This window comes from Spea bombifrons, chromosome 3, assembly GCF_027358695.1.
Source record: "Spea bombifrons isolate aSpeBom1 chromosome 3, aSpeBom1.2.pri, whole genome shotgun sequence".
In the NCBI taxonomy this organism is placed as follows: Eukaryota; Metazoa; Chordata; class Amphibia; order Anura; family Pelobatidae; genus Spea; species Spea bombifrons.
Window position 1 is genome coordinate 110,106,164 of NC_071089.1, and position 16,688 is coordinate 110,122,851.

General features: G+C 38.7%; 1 protein-coding gene across 1 annotated transcript in view; it reads right to left on the reverse strand.

The window, feature by feature from the left end:
* Nucleotides 1-16,688, reverse strand: part of NBAS (NBAS subunit of NRZ tethering complex) — a 253,053-nt gene that overhangs the window by 63,065 nt on the left and 173,300 nt on the right. Inside the window, exons 45-47 of the mRNA XM_053461340.1 lie at nt 12,255-12,470; nt 10,894-11,096; nt 1,696-1,785 (exon numbers count right to left, since the gene is read on the reverse strand). Coding sequence (XP_053317315.1) covers nt 1,696-1,785; nt 10,894-11,096; nt 12,255-12,470 — 509 coding nt within the window. The remainder of the gene's footprint in view (nt 1-1,695; nt 1,786-10,893; nt 11,097-12,254; nt 12,471-16,688) is intronic.

Sequence of the window (16,688 nt, forward strand, 5' to 3'; positions counted from 1 at the left end):
ACTATCCATCATTTCTCAGGGTCTTTCAACATTGATAAATGTAAAAGGCTATATATTGATTGGGGGGGGAAACACAAAAGAAACCTTGTAACTCATTGGAACCCTTGAGAACAATCAATATGTCTGCAACCAAAAGGCAATCAATCACATGATCGGAGTTTCATGGTCGCCTTATAGGAAATCCAGGATGTATTGTACATTATATTTTTACAAATATTGCTGAAAAATGTAGGACTCAAATTCAAATGAATCACAGAATGCATGGTATGCTTTTCCAGATGGGAGTAGTGCACAAAAAAAAATAAAAAGACCTCAGTAACATAAAATAAAATATATATATATATATATATTTCTGCTTGCAGTCCAAATGTATTAATAAATGTGAAGAAGAAAAAAATATCCATGTTGTTAAACATATAAATATATATTGATAGCAGTGGCACTTATCTGCTGGCACTGTATACATAAAATGTATTGTGATTTGTTACAAAACATATTTGCGGATATCAAATAGAGGAGTCTTTGAGTACGCAGAAGACAACGAGAAGGTAAACCACTATTAAAATCCAGGCTCTTTAACTTGCAGTAATAACCCACTTAATGATAACCCACACTTGCTTATAAATATCAGATTCATATCCAAGAAACAGGAGGAGCACACCTTGGGTGCCTTGTAAGCTGGTTATAGTTAGCCAGCAATAGCACCACAAGAGCTCAGAGGAGTGGAGAAAACACTTTACACATGCTTTTCAAACAAAAACAAAAGCCCGGCTAGCTCTCTGGGTCTTTGGTTCCCTTGTTGGGTTCACAGCTGGTTTTAAGTATACCAGCCTCCCAACTGAAGTGGTAGAGGCTAATACAGTGGAGGGATTAAAACATGCATAAGGCTTAATCTAAGACAACCCCAAGGACTGATTATTTACAGTAAAGCAGTCAAATTGCTCTTAACTGCTGTCCAATACCGTATGAATTTCAACATTAACATGTGATTTTTTTTTATATACAGAAACACTATAGATGTGATGTGAGTTATTAAATACTCACATCAAAGCAACAACAAAGATAAAACAACCTAATTGTTTATAGAAGTACATCGATTTTTACCATCTGTGGGGCATTGTGTTTTTGGCTTAACACAATCACAATATGAAGAGGACCTTAGCATTTACATCACTGCGCGGGTCACCGGCACATATGCTGGGTGAGCGGATCCAAACATTATCCAGGTCTGGGTTAAAGAATTGATATGCTACGACACAGATAAACACAGTACACTCATGGCTGCTTCATTGTGACTAGGTAAATATGTAAAATGCAGTTACAAATACCACTTTAACAATTCAGCTTAACACTGAAACTCTGTCCTATGGGACTGCTATAAAACCTCATTTCGAAACCATCTACTACTAAGGTATATTAAAGAAATTTGCAAAAATTGTTTTTCTGTACTATAACTCAATCGGCACACCTAACAGCATGTAAAATGAAATGTATATTGATGAGAAAAAAAAGAAATAGAAAAGAAAAAAAATCTAATTATATATATATATATATATATATATATATATACACATATATATATATATATATATACACACACATACACACATATATAAATAAAAAAAATGTAGGCTGCCTGATGACATAAGTGCGATTGATGGTTGGCAAAGGACAAGGTAGGATAGCATTACTTACCCCTGTTCAGCGCTTAGGTGAACCTCTTTAACAATGTTCTCCAAGACTTTAAGGGGATCTCTACCGGCACATGAACCCTCAGCCTTTCCGCTGCAAGAGAAAAGAAAGTATTGTTTAAAACCAGTCTTACAAGTATTTTCTTCCATTGCACCTTGGCTTTACCAGTCGGAGATTGTAAGAGAAAGAATATAACATTAACAATATCACACAAACCAACTATTGTCCGGAATAGCAAAGAGAATGCAAAATAGCCTTACTTCAGAATGCAAGCACAACGGACAATAACTATTTTGCTTTAAACTTGTCCTCACACTTGCAATACGTTCCTGCCCTATAATGTAACACCAAACTTTAAGAGCCTAGTATTTATATCTACAGTTTTCTTCTTCTTCAATGCTTGTGCTTGTTATATAGCTTGTTCACAAAATCAAATGTAAATCTCTTCAATTCTAGAAGACGGCGCTTCTCGTGATGTAAAGTCACTGCAAACATACGGAATGAATGAAGGTTTCAGATGGGATCACCATCGCATTAAGGGTGATCATTTCTAAGCAACGTATATTAGCAATCACTTCCACGCAGATGTCACATCGAGTTTGAATTCTTCTTGTTTAAATGAAACACACAATCTGTTTTTTTTTCATTGCACATATTTTTAAGGAGCTTTAAAAGAAAGTACAGCAAATAATGGCATCTTGTTCAAGACTTAAAAACATCACAAATATAACTATTTAAAAAAAACAATCACGAAATACCTGAAATTATGAATACATTTTTTAGAGAAAGGATTATGAAATCCTCTAGCAAGGAAGGAAAGTATTACATGGTGTAGGAAGGAGAAATGCAGAGTCTGTATTAAGAAATGTTACAAAGGAACTTCTTCATAAACTGGGGATTTGCTGGCTATGCCCCCTCTTGAGGTCTCCCCCTCCGAATGTGGAAGACTCGGTAATGGTGGGGCCACGTTGGAGGAGACTACCTTTTGATGAGAATCATGGCCACTCGTGAATGATGGACTTGAAGACATCTCCCTTGATGCCACTCTTGGAGCTTAAAGCACTGAGAGACATCATAATCAGCTTTAAAATTTCAGGTAAAATCCAGTTTTGAGGCCCAAACAAGAAAAAAAAATCTCTGCAATCATCACTGAATGTTTCTGCTGACTGCCCTTAAGCGAAGAATTGCTCACCTGTATAATGTCATTGTCAATTTCACTGTATGGAATATATACACTTTAGCAATATGCAAAACTGAGACACAGACTAGAACCTATTCTTGATGGCTCTATCTTTTCATTTATAAAGTATTGGGTTGGGGTATAGAGAATATTTTCAAAGTAGCTTTAAAAACTCTTTTTTCTCTTTGTATCTGTAACATGTTTTGTTTTTCTGTGGATTTTACTCTCTATCTGAATTGTTGCCTCTTGACTTCTCTTCTTTCATTTGAATGTGTCTTTCTGGACAAAATAAATTACAAACAGAAGAGGGCGTTCAACGTGCTTTCAGTCAGTATACAACTGTGTATAAACATTATAATTGACAGCTTCATCCAATGGCATCAGAATACCTGGTGTCACGGATCTGGCTAGTCCGACCGACTACCTCCGCTTACTTGTGCTCCCTTAGCCTGGAACAACACACTTTCCCCGGTTCCCCAGTCACTAGCCGAGACTCAGTGTAGGGTAAAACCAAACGAAGACTGATTTATTTCTCACACACAGGACTGGATATATCCGGCAAAACACATATTAACATAAAACAAAATATTGGGACACAAACCGCCCCCTTAATCTGCCTCCCAGAGACAACAGGGGCAGTAACGGGATTAACAATACAATGGGGGGGGGGAGAGACTGATTTACACAACATAATAATGCTCCATGAGGTGGAGGGGTCTGATATTAAATTAAAACAATGGCAGTCACTCCCTGGTTGCAGATCCTGGCTGTCTGCTGGAGATAATCCCCTCAGCCAGTGATTACATGATATACTCCTGGGGGTAGCCACAGCAGCCTTTACAAACCCAGGGCCCATAGTCAATAGGGAGGAGGCTGGCAGTAAGGCCTCTCCAGTGGTCCCAGTGATGGAGGCTTCCGTCACACCTGGGAACTTCCTATGGTAGGCTACCCAGAGCTCTCGCTCTTCTGGACAATGACCACCTGTCAAAACCACTTTAACGGGCAAAATACCTGCACATTCCTCTTTATTCTGTATATATTCTGATTATATCACTTCAACGAAAACCCATGCTATGGTATGACTTTTTTGAGAAGCAGTGGTCTTGTGTAAGATAATGGGTTTAACACAATAAAAGTCCTCTTCTTAGAAGCTCAAACAAAGAGAAGTTGTGCAAGGAGTTACAATACATGCTGAAATGTTCATTATAATAAAAACATTTTAAGTGGACCTATACATTCCCGTTACTGAAAGAAGTCTGGGAAAAATTAAAAACAACACGTTTTGAGGATATATTTTCAAGTGAAAAGATAATGAATAATTAAAATATATTTAAAAAAAATAAATGCATAATGGAGGAGAAATCTGTATTGTATTTCATACATGTGTTGGCTCAAGGGAACGTTATTTTTTTTTTTCTCAAGGAGTTAGGAAACTGGTTGCCAAGATACTTCAATAACTTATTATTATACGTTAATCCTCCAGGAACAGTGCAGTGTCATGCGAACCAAACCGCGCAAATAAAAAAAGGTAAATAACAAGTATTGTTGGCAGCTATTCAGGATGAAGCCGTCTTCATCAGTGGATTTTTCTGCATTTGTAAAATTTTAATACATATTAAATAGATTTACTACAGCGGAGGAATTCCAAACATGTATGGGATAGGCATACGGCTTTCATAAATCTAGGGCGAGAGCGAGGGCTGAGAAAGGTTTGATTATTTACAGCAGAACAAAAAAGGCAGACCGGGTGAGCCAAATGGTCCTTACACGCCGACACATTGTCTATGTTTCTATATTGTCCTAGTGAAGTCACGCCAAAAGGGGGACCTAATATTGGGCAAGAAAATCTCAAGAACTACTCAACAGGTTGATGCAGGACAGTGCTATAGATGACCAATGACCTGTGCCCCCGAAGAGCATCAGCCAGGTTGGTGGCCGTTCTTTCATCAAGAACTTGGTCTCAGACAGGTAGTAATGCCTTTGTTTCTGTGTAAGAACATACGGATTGCTGTCACCACTGAAGGAAATGTTTCCAGATGTTTTATTTTCACTGTGACACAAACTAATACTCGATGTCGGGATCCAGCATGTGGGACACGCAGACAGGCTGAGGCTGTTCTAGAGCGGCTAAGTACATGAATCCCTGTATGCCTGTGTTTCTGCTTCCTCTAAAGCAATACAGATAGTGATTAATTCACAGCAAAGAGGGTTAGAAGAATTTCATTAATAAAATCACCTGCACAAAGCCGGTCTTCAACTACACAAGATTTCTCCCCCACATGACATTGATGAATAGTCACGGTGAACACCGAATTTATATCCGGCAAATGACAAAACAAAAGCACATATTCCATTATTCTGTGACACTGAAAACCTGTCTGTGTCAAACGCGGACCTGACAAGTCATGGATGATTTTAAATGATGAAAATATATTGGCGTTTTGGTCAAAGAGTAGACAGGGTCTTTGGGGCGACGTTGATAACTTTTATTGGTCCATCGTGGAAAATATCCAGAGTCACATAAGCTATAGGCTTTTACTTCAGATGGAAGAAGATTTCTATTTTAAATGCAAAGATACGCACAATATATTATTTATTCTGGAGAGAATGTCAGCCCCGCCACTTCCCAAGATATATGAAAGAAATTACTAGTATGGTATTTAAAACACATTTTCTACCCAATATAGCAGTCAGGGTAAACACGCAATCTATCCGTAAGTGTGTGTGTATTATATATATATATATATATATATATATATATATACATATATATATATATATACATATATATATATATATATACATATATATATACATATATATATATAATACACACACACATACTATATGGACAAAAGTATTGGGACACCTGACCATTACACCAACCTGGACTTTAATGACCAGCGTTCTAAATTGCGTGCTATATCCGCTTCCACTCTTCTTGGAAGGGATTTTGGGGAGTTTCTGTGGGACTTTTTGCCCGTTGATCCAGTAAAACATTTGTGAGGTCAGGTACTGATGTTGGACGAGAAGGTCTGGGTCACAATCGGTGTTTCAATTGTGGAAAACATTTTTGACAACGCTATTCTTCCTACTATATAATTATACATGTATTTATTAAGATTTTCTTTGTTTTGTGTTGGTTTTCACAGTTGCGAGGTTCTAGAATAAATCCTACGGGAATCAAACTAAAGAAGCGTGGGGTAAGTGGGGCTGCCGCTGATCGCCTGTGTTTCAGGGAAGCTCGCAGGAGTAATAAAATCAACACGGAAATCAATAATCGTAGATAATGAAAAGGGGAAAGCGCTTGCTGATTTGAAGCTGGGAATGGAATAGCATTAATATGGGACATTCAGTTGCCGAGATGTTCAGAGACACACACTGTGTGTTCAGTTAGGCAAATCAAATTGATACGCTCACATATGTTTCATCCTGTTGAGCTGTATTTAGTTATCCGGGCCGTGGATAGAATAAAGCATATTGTAATTCACCTCTAGCGGCAAGGAGAATTCCCCGTCTTTCACGCATTGGAGCCGTGGCTTTACCAGAACCCAAATGTAACTTTACAACCTGCTTGGAAATATCTATGTCTCGGGAGTTAAATTTTATTTTCACTGTGTCATTTCCGGACACATTTTCTGATATGTATATACACTATGGTTACTGTGGATACATACTCACACAGCGAAGAATCTAATCTCCCGGAAAAGACGGACATCAGAGGAGGAAAAAGGAACGGATGGATTTGGGTCTGTGTTAACCCAGGACTGCGCACACCTGCGTGGACAGGCAGGGGTTAACAGGTTCGAGGCAAAATACCCAAATCAAAATACATGCACCATAATCACCACTAGAAGAGGAACGGAACATATTATGCTTAGACGCCAGGCGCCATACGCTGATCCCCGGCAGGGTCTCGCTTAATTGCAGGATGGGTCCCACTTTGATATCTTTTAGTAATACATGAAAGTCTATGTAACTACAATCTACGTGATCGAGCTCATTAGCTATTGTTTAACAATTTTGTGGTTAGTTAAAGAACAGGATTCTCGTGCCGCGTTCCCTATCCTGTTCTCAAGCTCCCAACATCCCGGGTTCAAGAACACGTTCGGCTGTTTTCAGACCCACTAGAACATTCTACACGACATCACTCTGATTTAACGTTCCTGCTATGCTTTTATACAAAGAATAACTGAAAAACAGCATATTAACCCCTTCCTCAACAATTAGCCCTTAAACCAAAATACCTTCATCACACTATTAACCCTTTCACATCATAATTCTCTTCCGGATGCTCAAAGGTCCAAGAGGATGCTTGTTTTTGGAGATATGGCAACATGATCTCATTTAGTAATTCTCCCTTAAAGAAAACTGATGAACGAAAAGTTAACCCAACAGCCCAACAGAGAATGTCAAGGTTAAACCACAGTCGCCGTAGTGCAATTCAATTGATTCTGCCCTATTTCAGCTCGGCTATTCAAAAGTGACATGCATTTAGTCAAAAACAACATTATAAGTGGGACAAATTACAACACAGGCTCAAGACAAGAGCAAAATGGACTATTTATTCTTTTATCTTTATTACAAAGTTCATTTAAAAGGAATTGTTTACTTTATTTGTTAAATGTCTTACTAGAATTTAATTCCAGATGGAAAAGGAAAAAAAAAAAAATAAGCAAAATAATTAAAAAAGAGACAATCATTGGTAATAAGAAAAAAAAAAGCGTGAGCGAGAAATAAATGTCCTTTATGAGGACAAATCAATGGGACTTGTCTGCATGCAGATATTTGCCGTCTGATGTTTTCCTATTTCACTTTTAAAAATTCAGTGGAATTTTCAGTTTTCGCTGATTGATAATTGCGCATCGGAACGTGCCGCACGACACAAAGTAAGGGTCCTCATACTATGTCTTTTATGAAACACAAATACGGACATGTCTAATAATATGTCTGAATTCACTACAATGTATAACTTTGCCAACTCAAGAGGAACGCTTATCTTCACAATATGGGGTAGAGGTGATGGGAAAACCCCCCTGCGTAAAATGGATTGGGTAGCAGAGGCGTTATTATCCACTAATCTGCAACCACCAGGCAAGCCCAGAGACTTGTTTAAAGGCTCTGTTTAAAGGCTGTAGTAGAGCGGATGTTTGCTCCAAGGGGTCCACGTAGAGAGTGGATATAGAGGCTAAAAGGTGATTATTGTTAACATAATTTGCACACGCCTACCCAGAATCCTTTGCAGCGGCGGCAGCAATACATGACTTCTGAAGATGGTCGTTGGTAAATTTGCAAAATGTAATATCCATGGAAATTAATATCGGACTAAACTCCCTCCCCAATCTTCCATACACACAGACTACATTGGAAATTGACTTTAGTGGAGGCTGCATCATCTCCTCATCATTAGCATAATAATGGTAAACCCACAATCACATATCTCTAGAGAATGAACATTAGTTTGTTTTTTAGCACGGTGCTAAAACGGTTTCAGTTGGGTTTTCTTAACGTTCACCAGTCTGCCTCACTAGCTGCGTCCAACTGGTCATTTCATAACTTGACCAGGAACTCATCATGAAAACTCCAGGGTGAGGAACAGCTAAATCAAGGGCACAGCCTGGCTTTAACCCCTTAAGGACAATGGGCGGTCCCTAAACCCATTGAAAACAATGCATTTGAGTCCGTACATGTACGGGCTTTGTCATTAAGGGGTTAATATTACGATGTAAACATTTACATCCACGTGCACATTTTTCTTTAGCCTTCTTGTTACGGCTTTACATAACTTCTGTGGTTGAATAGAAGGATTCTCAGTTGGAAGTCCAGAGACCTTCTGACCCACGTAGAATGTTATGGAATGCTGTGCTACAATGGCAAAGGCTTTAAAGGTGGTTCTGGAAAAGACATCTTCAACAATCTTTTTTTTTTCTTTTTTTACCACTAATCAACATGGATAAAATACAAACAACAAAAAGCCCCTGATTTTGTATAGAAGCCCCTTATTCTGCATAGAAAAGCTAGTGTTTGGTTTAATTGTATGCAATCATCTTCACAAGAGATGAGGTAAATCAAATGAATGAATACAAAAATAACAAGTATTAATTGGTCTCTCATGGCGACATTGGTAGTTTATAATTATTAACATTCCTATTTATTTTTTTGAAATGGCAGAATTTTAATGTTATTTTCTGTATTTGTGTTCTTAGCATTATTTTTTACTTCTTGGTTGACCCTGATGATTGTACATTTTCTGCTCTGGTGGTTTGCATTTTCATTTTCATATGCCCACATTTTCTTTAGTCACAGATGAAAATAATCTATGTTTTAAACACTTCATGGTCTTGCGAGTACTAAAGGTGATTAATCATTTCCCCTCCAGTTCTCATAGTGCTAATTATTCCAGTCTCTCAAGATCATGTGTAATTTGCTCCAAGCCTATTTTAGAATAGCATCCAATGTCCTGGAAAACTCTCAAAGACAACAAACACAGAACAAAAATGCTTTACAACGAGATACTTGTGACTAGTAAGGTAATACTAAGGAAGATGGTCAGGCATCTTGGCTGGGTGTTGCCACTGGCCTGATTGCGGTAGCACCCCAGCTGGCCCATACCACTTACCTGCATGGCCGTCATCCTCTATGTTGGTCAGAGTCCGGCATGGACTGGGTCAGAGTCCGGCATGGACCATCTAGTATGGTCACTAGATTCAATTCTCCATAGTGTATACGGGCCGCTTACAAGGGAGATAACCGGTCCATGAAGCAGTCGCTGGGTGATCTGCCTACAGTTAAATACAGCACATGGGCTGCTACTTCCCAGAACTGCTGCCCTAGAATACGTCACTATGGCCAGGTCAGTTCAAAATGATTTCATCTGACTTCATACTCAGTTTTTATGTAAAGGGATACTTTGCTATATATGTCTACTTAATAATAAGGCAGTTGGGGTTTTGGATGACTCTAGTGTTATGATTATATAACTTTCACTCTTGTTAAAGGGTTCACACGTGTAGTAAGGAATGTGTACAAAATGATTTAGTGTAAAGTTTGATAAGTACAGTAGTGTTATCACCACAGAAAGCAATGAGACTGTCCATTCAGTGGAAACCACAAGTGTGTTTTGTTTTTAAGGTTTGCATCAGAATCATCATTCATACAAATCGCTCATTCTGTTCATTCAGTGCCTTGTTATCCCGGGAGCTCTTCATAGTGACCCGAGTCTGGTCAGTGTTCATACATTCAGTGTTACATTCATGACAAGGTGCCTTTATTAAGATTACAAATAGCTCAACAGGCATGTATGGCATGAGCCGATTCATCTGCACTGCAATTCGTACGGACAAGATTATATTAACATTGCAGCGAACAGTTGGGCTTGCATCTAATTCAATACTTAGGCTTCAAGAGTGAAATGATCAGTTAATTCCCAAGCTATGTTAGCTTTTCAAATTAGTTTCTCAAGGATGTATTAACGGTGACTACAAGCACAATACAAATAATTAATAGCAATATGGAAAAAAAACTATATACAAAAAAGAAAAGCACATACTACACTATTATGCAATTATATCATAATGGCCTCTCCCCTTCTCCTCCTTCCAGCCTTACACCATGGGCTAAGATAGTCCCTCATGGTGTACTCATTATGTGTCTAATATATATCGTATTTAAAAAAAAGTGTGCATTACATGGGTTTTTTGTGTGCATAATAAGCAGAATTTGGAAAAAATGACAGATCTGAGTTAAAGCTGAGGTTTATAAGGTTCCTTTAAATGGACCTCATATTGAATGGATCGCATTTGGAATAAACACATTATTGTAGTATTTCCGTTTGGATATCTAATGTAGCAAATCACTTATCTTGACAAAATTGTAACATCCTACAGTTTAAAATTGTTGCAGAAGTCTGCGCACCCCTTTTGAGGACTATTTAACTAGTTTAACTATTCATTAATAAAACTGTATTATCAGTCCTGGAACAGTAGATTGGAAGAACATTTTGTATTTTATTAAGGACCCACCTCAATGAATCAATGATTTTATCGGTGGAGTGGCGCACAATATCCTTCGGACTGATCCCCAAGGGACCTACAGCAACTTCCAACAACTTCTGGATGGTGTCAAGGGACTCCCCATTGATACACATTGCTACAGCCAATTCCTTAATCTTCTCCCGTTCAGACCTTGAAATGTCATAAAGGTAGGAGTATTTGTGTAAACGATCCTGCGGGACATAAAACGAAACATCAAGCACAGCTCTGGAGAACTTCAAAAGCTAGGTCCATATTCCTTTGACTTTGTTTTAAGGCGCTGTTCCACTTAGATAAAGAATATTAATAATTAATATTTTCTGGGAACCTTAAAGAAAAGGCGTCTGTTAGATATATATTTGGTTCAAAGTATGCTTGCTTTAGGAAGCTGGTTACTAAGGGTACTTTGGGGGGGGGGGTTGAAGAAAAAATAAAGTGAATCTGGTAAAATCTATCATGGACCAAGATAAAGGAGTCCCCAAAGAGGTGTAAGAATCTCTACAAGACGGGCACAGGTAACACAGTATGTCATCGCATTGTTTTCAAACGGAATGGCTCTAACAACATTTCACAACAGATTGTCCTTAAACCCATTGATGACAATGCATCGTGAGCACATACATGTAAGGGCTTTGTCATGAAGGGGTTAAAAGCGAAATTAACAGCAAAACAGCCTTTCACTGCAATTTCCAATACATTTAAGTTTTGGAATGAGCATAAAAGCCTGACTTTAGGTAAGGTTGGAATATATTTTTCCCAACCCATATTTAGTCTGGGACATATTTATATCAGTTTTTCTAGAGCTACAGCTAAAAAGGCGGTCAAGGTGAAGATTCTTCATACTCTCACTCAGGGTTGTTCGGTCTCCGCAGGTAATATAAGTTAAAAGTTATAATATAAGTTAAAGGTTATTAAAACCTTTCTTAAGCGATGCTGTAGCTCAAAGAGGAATCTGGGGAGTATGTAAAGCTCATTAGCACAGCTTAAAACCCAAACTGTTTGTGGGTTGTGCATATGGTTCTTTTCCCAAGGCTTAGAAGAAAATTGCAAGAGCTAGGGGACGTATTCATGAAACCCATCTACCCTCGCTTAGTTTATACATATTGATTTGACCACTCAACATATTTTTGAGATTTCGCAAGGACCGTAATTATTTGTCTTTATTCAGGGATCGTTCTCTTGGAGTAGATCGGTTTTATCACGCTCTCTGAACAGTGCTGTCATTTCTGAGAGTTCCTCAGACAAGCAATACAACGATAGAACGATAATATTCTGCGGTTTCCAGATATTCGGGAAACCTGATGTTCAAGTACAATATGGGATTGAACTGGGGAGAATGTCACTCTTATTACCTGGTCCATAGACTTCAAGTGGCCGATGAAATTGTGATTGAGTGTTTCTAGATGAGCATGAGATTGCTGAAGATGATTGAAGGCAACCTCATAAGTGACATCAGAGTTAGACGCGCCATTGCCATCTCCAGAGCTCTTTTTCTTTTGCTTCTCAATAAACTGCTTGACTGCTGTCATTGTTTTCCTTGTCATCTCCGTCCTGGCTTCCACCGTCAGCTAATGCAAACATGTATAACAGCTTTACTCAAACAGGAACACGACATTTGGAAAATCAGCACGTACGTTCTTCACTTACTCTATGAATATTTTAAAAGGGATTCTTTTTTTTGAAAACAGTTCAACTTTAAAGGTTTTTTTTTGCCATGAAACTACTTCCAGGGGAGAGAAAAAAACAAATTTAATCAAATATTATGAATGCTTGAGAAACTAAATATTTAGAACAGAGAACCGATGTGTGAAAAGCCTAAGCATGTCAGCATTTATACACGTCTGTTATGACAGCTTTAGAGCGTAGACTGTAAGTCTTTCATAGAGGAGAATGTAGAACACAATTGAAGGGGGGGGGGAGTCTTACTTCAGATGAGTTCTACACACATCAGTTTATTTGCGGTTATTCCAAAAGAAAAGGCAATATTTTACTACAACTAGCGATAGACAGATAGATTGATAGAGATCAAGTGATCAAAATTACATAGCGATAAAGGGCAATGCCAATGGTGCCCTTAAAATTAACCAGTCTTACCACTCTTTTTCAGTCTTTTTCACATAAAAAAAAAATGGGGAAAAACAAAGAGACAATAACATTCTTAGCTTTATGATCACAGTCCCCGTCAATGGGAGTACCTATATCCACGGTGCAAGCTACTATACTTTAGGTACGGATTGCCAGCTATGTGACCTTCAACTAGTGGACCTGAAAAGACCTTGGTTGATCTTGGAAGTCACTTAAGTCTTCAAGTATCCTCTCACATTTACAATAGACAAACTGCCTCTAGTTCAAGATGAAGAAAACAAATTATCCTAACGGAAGTGGCTTTTAGGTCTTTGGATGTAATTTCACCAGCAGAGACATTCCCCTCCGATACTACCTTTTCACAAGAGAAGCATTCAATTTGGTGGCCACCTAGCTGCTCAGAACATACCTTGTATCCTTGTTAGGGCTGGTATCCCCCGCCAGACAGAGGGCACGCAATAGTTAATGAAGAATGTTTACATTCTCCCAACAATTAATGTTTTTCTTTGCATCAAAACCTGCAGCTTAAGGCCATACATTGAAGAACTTGTGCTCATCTGACAAGGTCTTCAAGAAATGTCCTCTGAGACTGGTTACCCATACTTAAAACCTCATATCAAAAGACGTGGCTCAAGACTACATCGATAATCTACTTCTACTTGACGGAGAAGATGTTGAGAACATCCACCGTCTGAGGACATCTCGAAAAGAAAAAAGGTTCATCACCTCTGCTACGCTAGTGAGCGTTCCTCAAAATTCTTAAACAATTTTAATAGAATTTTAAAAGAATAACCGTGCCTCGCAGGCAAACTAAATTCAGAGCATATTTTAATTCTTGGAACGACAAGCCTGTTAGATCCTTATCTCCGTGCAAATATATGATTCAGCAGGCTGGTGCCTTACAGTAACTCCGTAATTACAATGCATCACTTTACTCAAGCACATATGCAGTGTTCCGAGTGATGAATATTCAACAGTTTTAGAATGATTTATGTCATCATTTGATCAGGTATTGTTTCTTCCCACCCGGGATGGTCTGCCATCTTGATCCTTTAAAAAAAAATTGTTAATTTAAAGACTTGTAGTGTAGAACATCTGGCTGTTTCCACTCGGAAAATACATGTGAGACGTTATAAAGCGGAATAGAACTATATACATTATAATAAAAATAACTCACAATCCTGCATAACAATTGTTTAGCTGCAATGTAACAACTCGAGGCTTGCATCTATCCTTAAAATATACATACGGAAAAAAAGATTTAGATGAGAGTATGCTAATGATAATCGAGCAAAAAAAAAAAAAAAAAAAAGGAGTAATTGGTTTTTGCTGTTCTCTAGGGCAAATGCTTTTGTTGCCATAATGCATATTGAATTTGGGTTAGTAATTTAGTGAAATTACACTCAATTACATTAAACTTCATAGTATATATATATATATACTAGCGGTAAATATCTATCTATACAAAATTATGCAAATCGTTGACTAATTGACTTTGTATTAAAATGGTTATTTCTATTATACATAATGCAGATTGGGCATGTCCTTTCTTATGGTCTTTCAGGAGGGTCTACCCTCTTTACGGTAGATTCCATCCACTACCGAAAGTCCCACGGAGGACGATAACCATAGAACTCTTTAAGTGTAAAAAAGAAGGGAAAATGGACCAAATACTTCCTTTAAGGAAGGTAGTAAAAAATAAAAATACCCTATACATATACATATCTTCCTACAGCACCTAAAGAATAGTGACATCATAGAAGACGGCCGCGTGGCACATGGACAAGGGGCTACAAAAATCTGCCGCAAATCTCATAATTGCAAGTTGCCTTTTAGTTTTTCTCTTAAACGGGCATCATTACTTCTACTAACTCGGGGGTCAATAGACGCACCACCAAGCCTGGGATAGCAGTCTGCCATAAGATATAGTTAAGCGATCTAGAGCCCTGTGCCAGATGGTAGCAGTGCCAGAAGCCATTTAGTAATACGGTTATTCAGATCTATCCAAAACCACATACTCTAATACACAAGTCCTCAAAAAGCAAATGAAGAGCACTGTACAACTCCCACTAAGCCCAGCCTGAATCACAGGAGATAAAGGTCAGGCAGCTTGTGTTAGCAGCTCCAGCTGTGTCTTGATAGTTTTTGAAGTGTAACTTGTTGTTGTTGGTGGTGTTTCTCCCCCCGCAGCAAGCGATCCGTGCGTATTCACACTGTCACCGAGAAGCATGCTATTTATAATCCCTTCTCACCCCTTGCGTTAATAATTAATAGCACTGTGAATTTAGGACACAGACGCCGGAAATCTACAACAAAAGGTAGTCCAAAAAAGTTTAAATTAACGGGTGACATTACCCAAGATGAAAGCATTGATGTAGAGATACGGCTGCCGACCTCGAGTCCTGCTACCCCCCTACTATCCTTAGTCTTCTGGACGGGTGGCAGGACATACCTTCTAAGTGTGCTTCTGTCGGAGGGACACAATGTCTTGACCGTCCTTGATTTGCCTCTTTCTAGAGATCAGAATGTTTGCAGGTAATGAGTGTAGGGATCTGGCTGGGCGGGCGGGAGGTAGTTAATGAAGTTGTTTTTTGTCCTGGAGTAGCACCATTGTGTTCTTTCCCCCTTGTTTCACTTACTATTCATAATGTCTACGCATGGTGTATATTTAATGACAGACCCCAACGTGTTTGAAAAATATTCATTTTCTGGAGACTCTAGGAATTTTTCTTTGGCACGGCCTCACATCAGTAGTGACGCATAACTCACAAGCGACTCCTCCACCGTCAGCTATATGAAGCAGCACTTTGGGAGAGTTCCAACCGGATCCAAGCCAGTAACTCAAATGCGACCATCTAGGAGAACACTGATGGGAATCAACGTGAAGTTCACCTCAAATAACTTCTTTAACCATGATATCAGTGAACTAATAAAAATGTTTTCACCCCCAGTTTATTGCTGGCTAAATACTACTAAAAACCTTTGGGTGTATTTACTATAGTACCAACTTCATACCTGCCAACAGGTTTTTACTGGGACAGTCCCTTTTCTTGGGTCTTGTCACGTTAAATTTGGGTCTGTTGCACAGCATAAAAGTACTGCCTGTACACAGTCTAAGACGCACACAGCCTAGACGCTTGTAAAGGAGCTCCAAACTACCCAGTATCTGTATTGGGTAGCCTAGAGCTGAATGCTGCAGGATCACGCAGAGTGTGTGGCCCTTACCCCTTTAGACCCCTAAATCTAGGTCGATGGCGAGTATGCAATTTAAGCAAGCTAAATTTGCCCAGCTAATAGGATATCACGTTTTCGTGAGAGGAGCATACATGCCCATCAAAGACCTCAGCTAAGGTTATGATGACCTGTGGGATTTTCTCTGCACTTATTGAAAAAATATCTTGTGAACCAGCAAGAAGTCCTTCATAAAAACTTACATATTATCTAGACAAGAGTACATTACCATCTATTCCTGATCCACTTGATAAGTATACAATATACTATACACAATATAACCAACAGTTCGTGGACACCCGACTATCACATCTATATTACTTTGTTGGACACTCCATTCCAAAACCATAGGCACTTATATGAAGTTGCCCCTCTTCCCCATTGCAGCTATAGCATCTTCCACTCTTCTGGGAAGGCTTGAGGTGAGGCACTGATGTTGAACGAGAAGGCCTGGCTCAAGACTGGTGTTC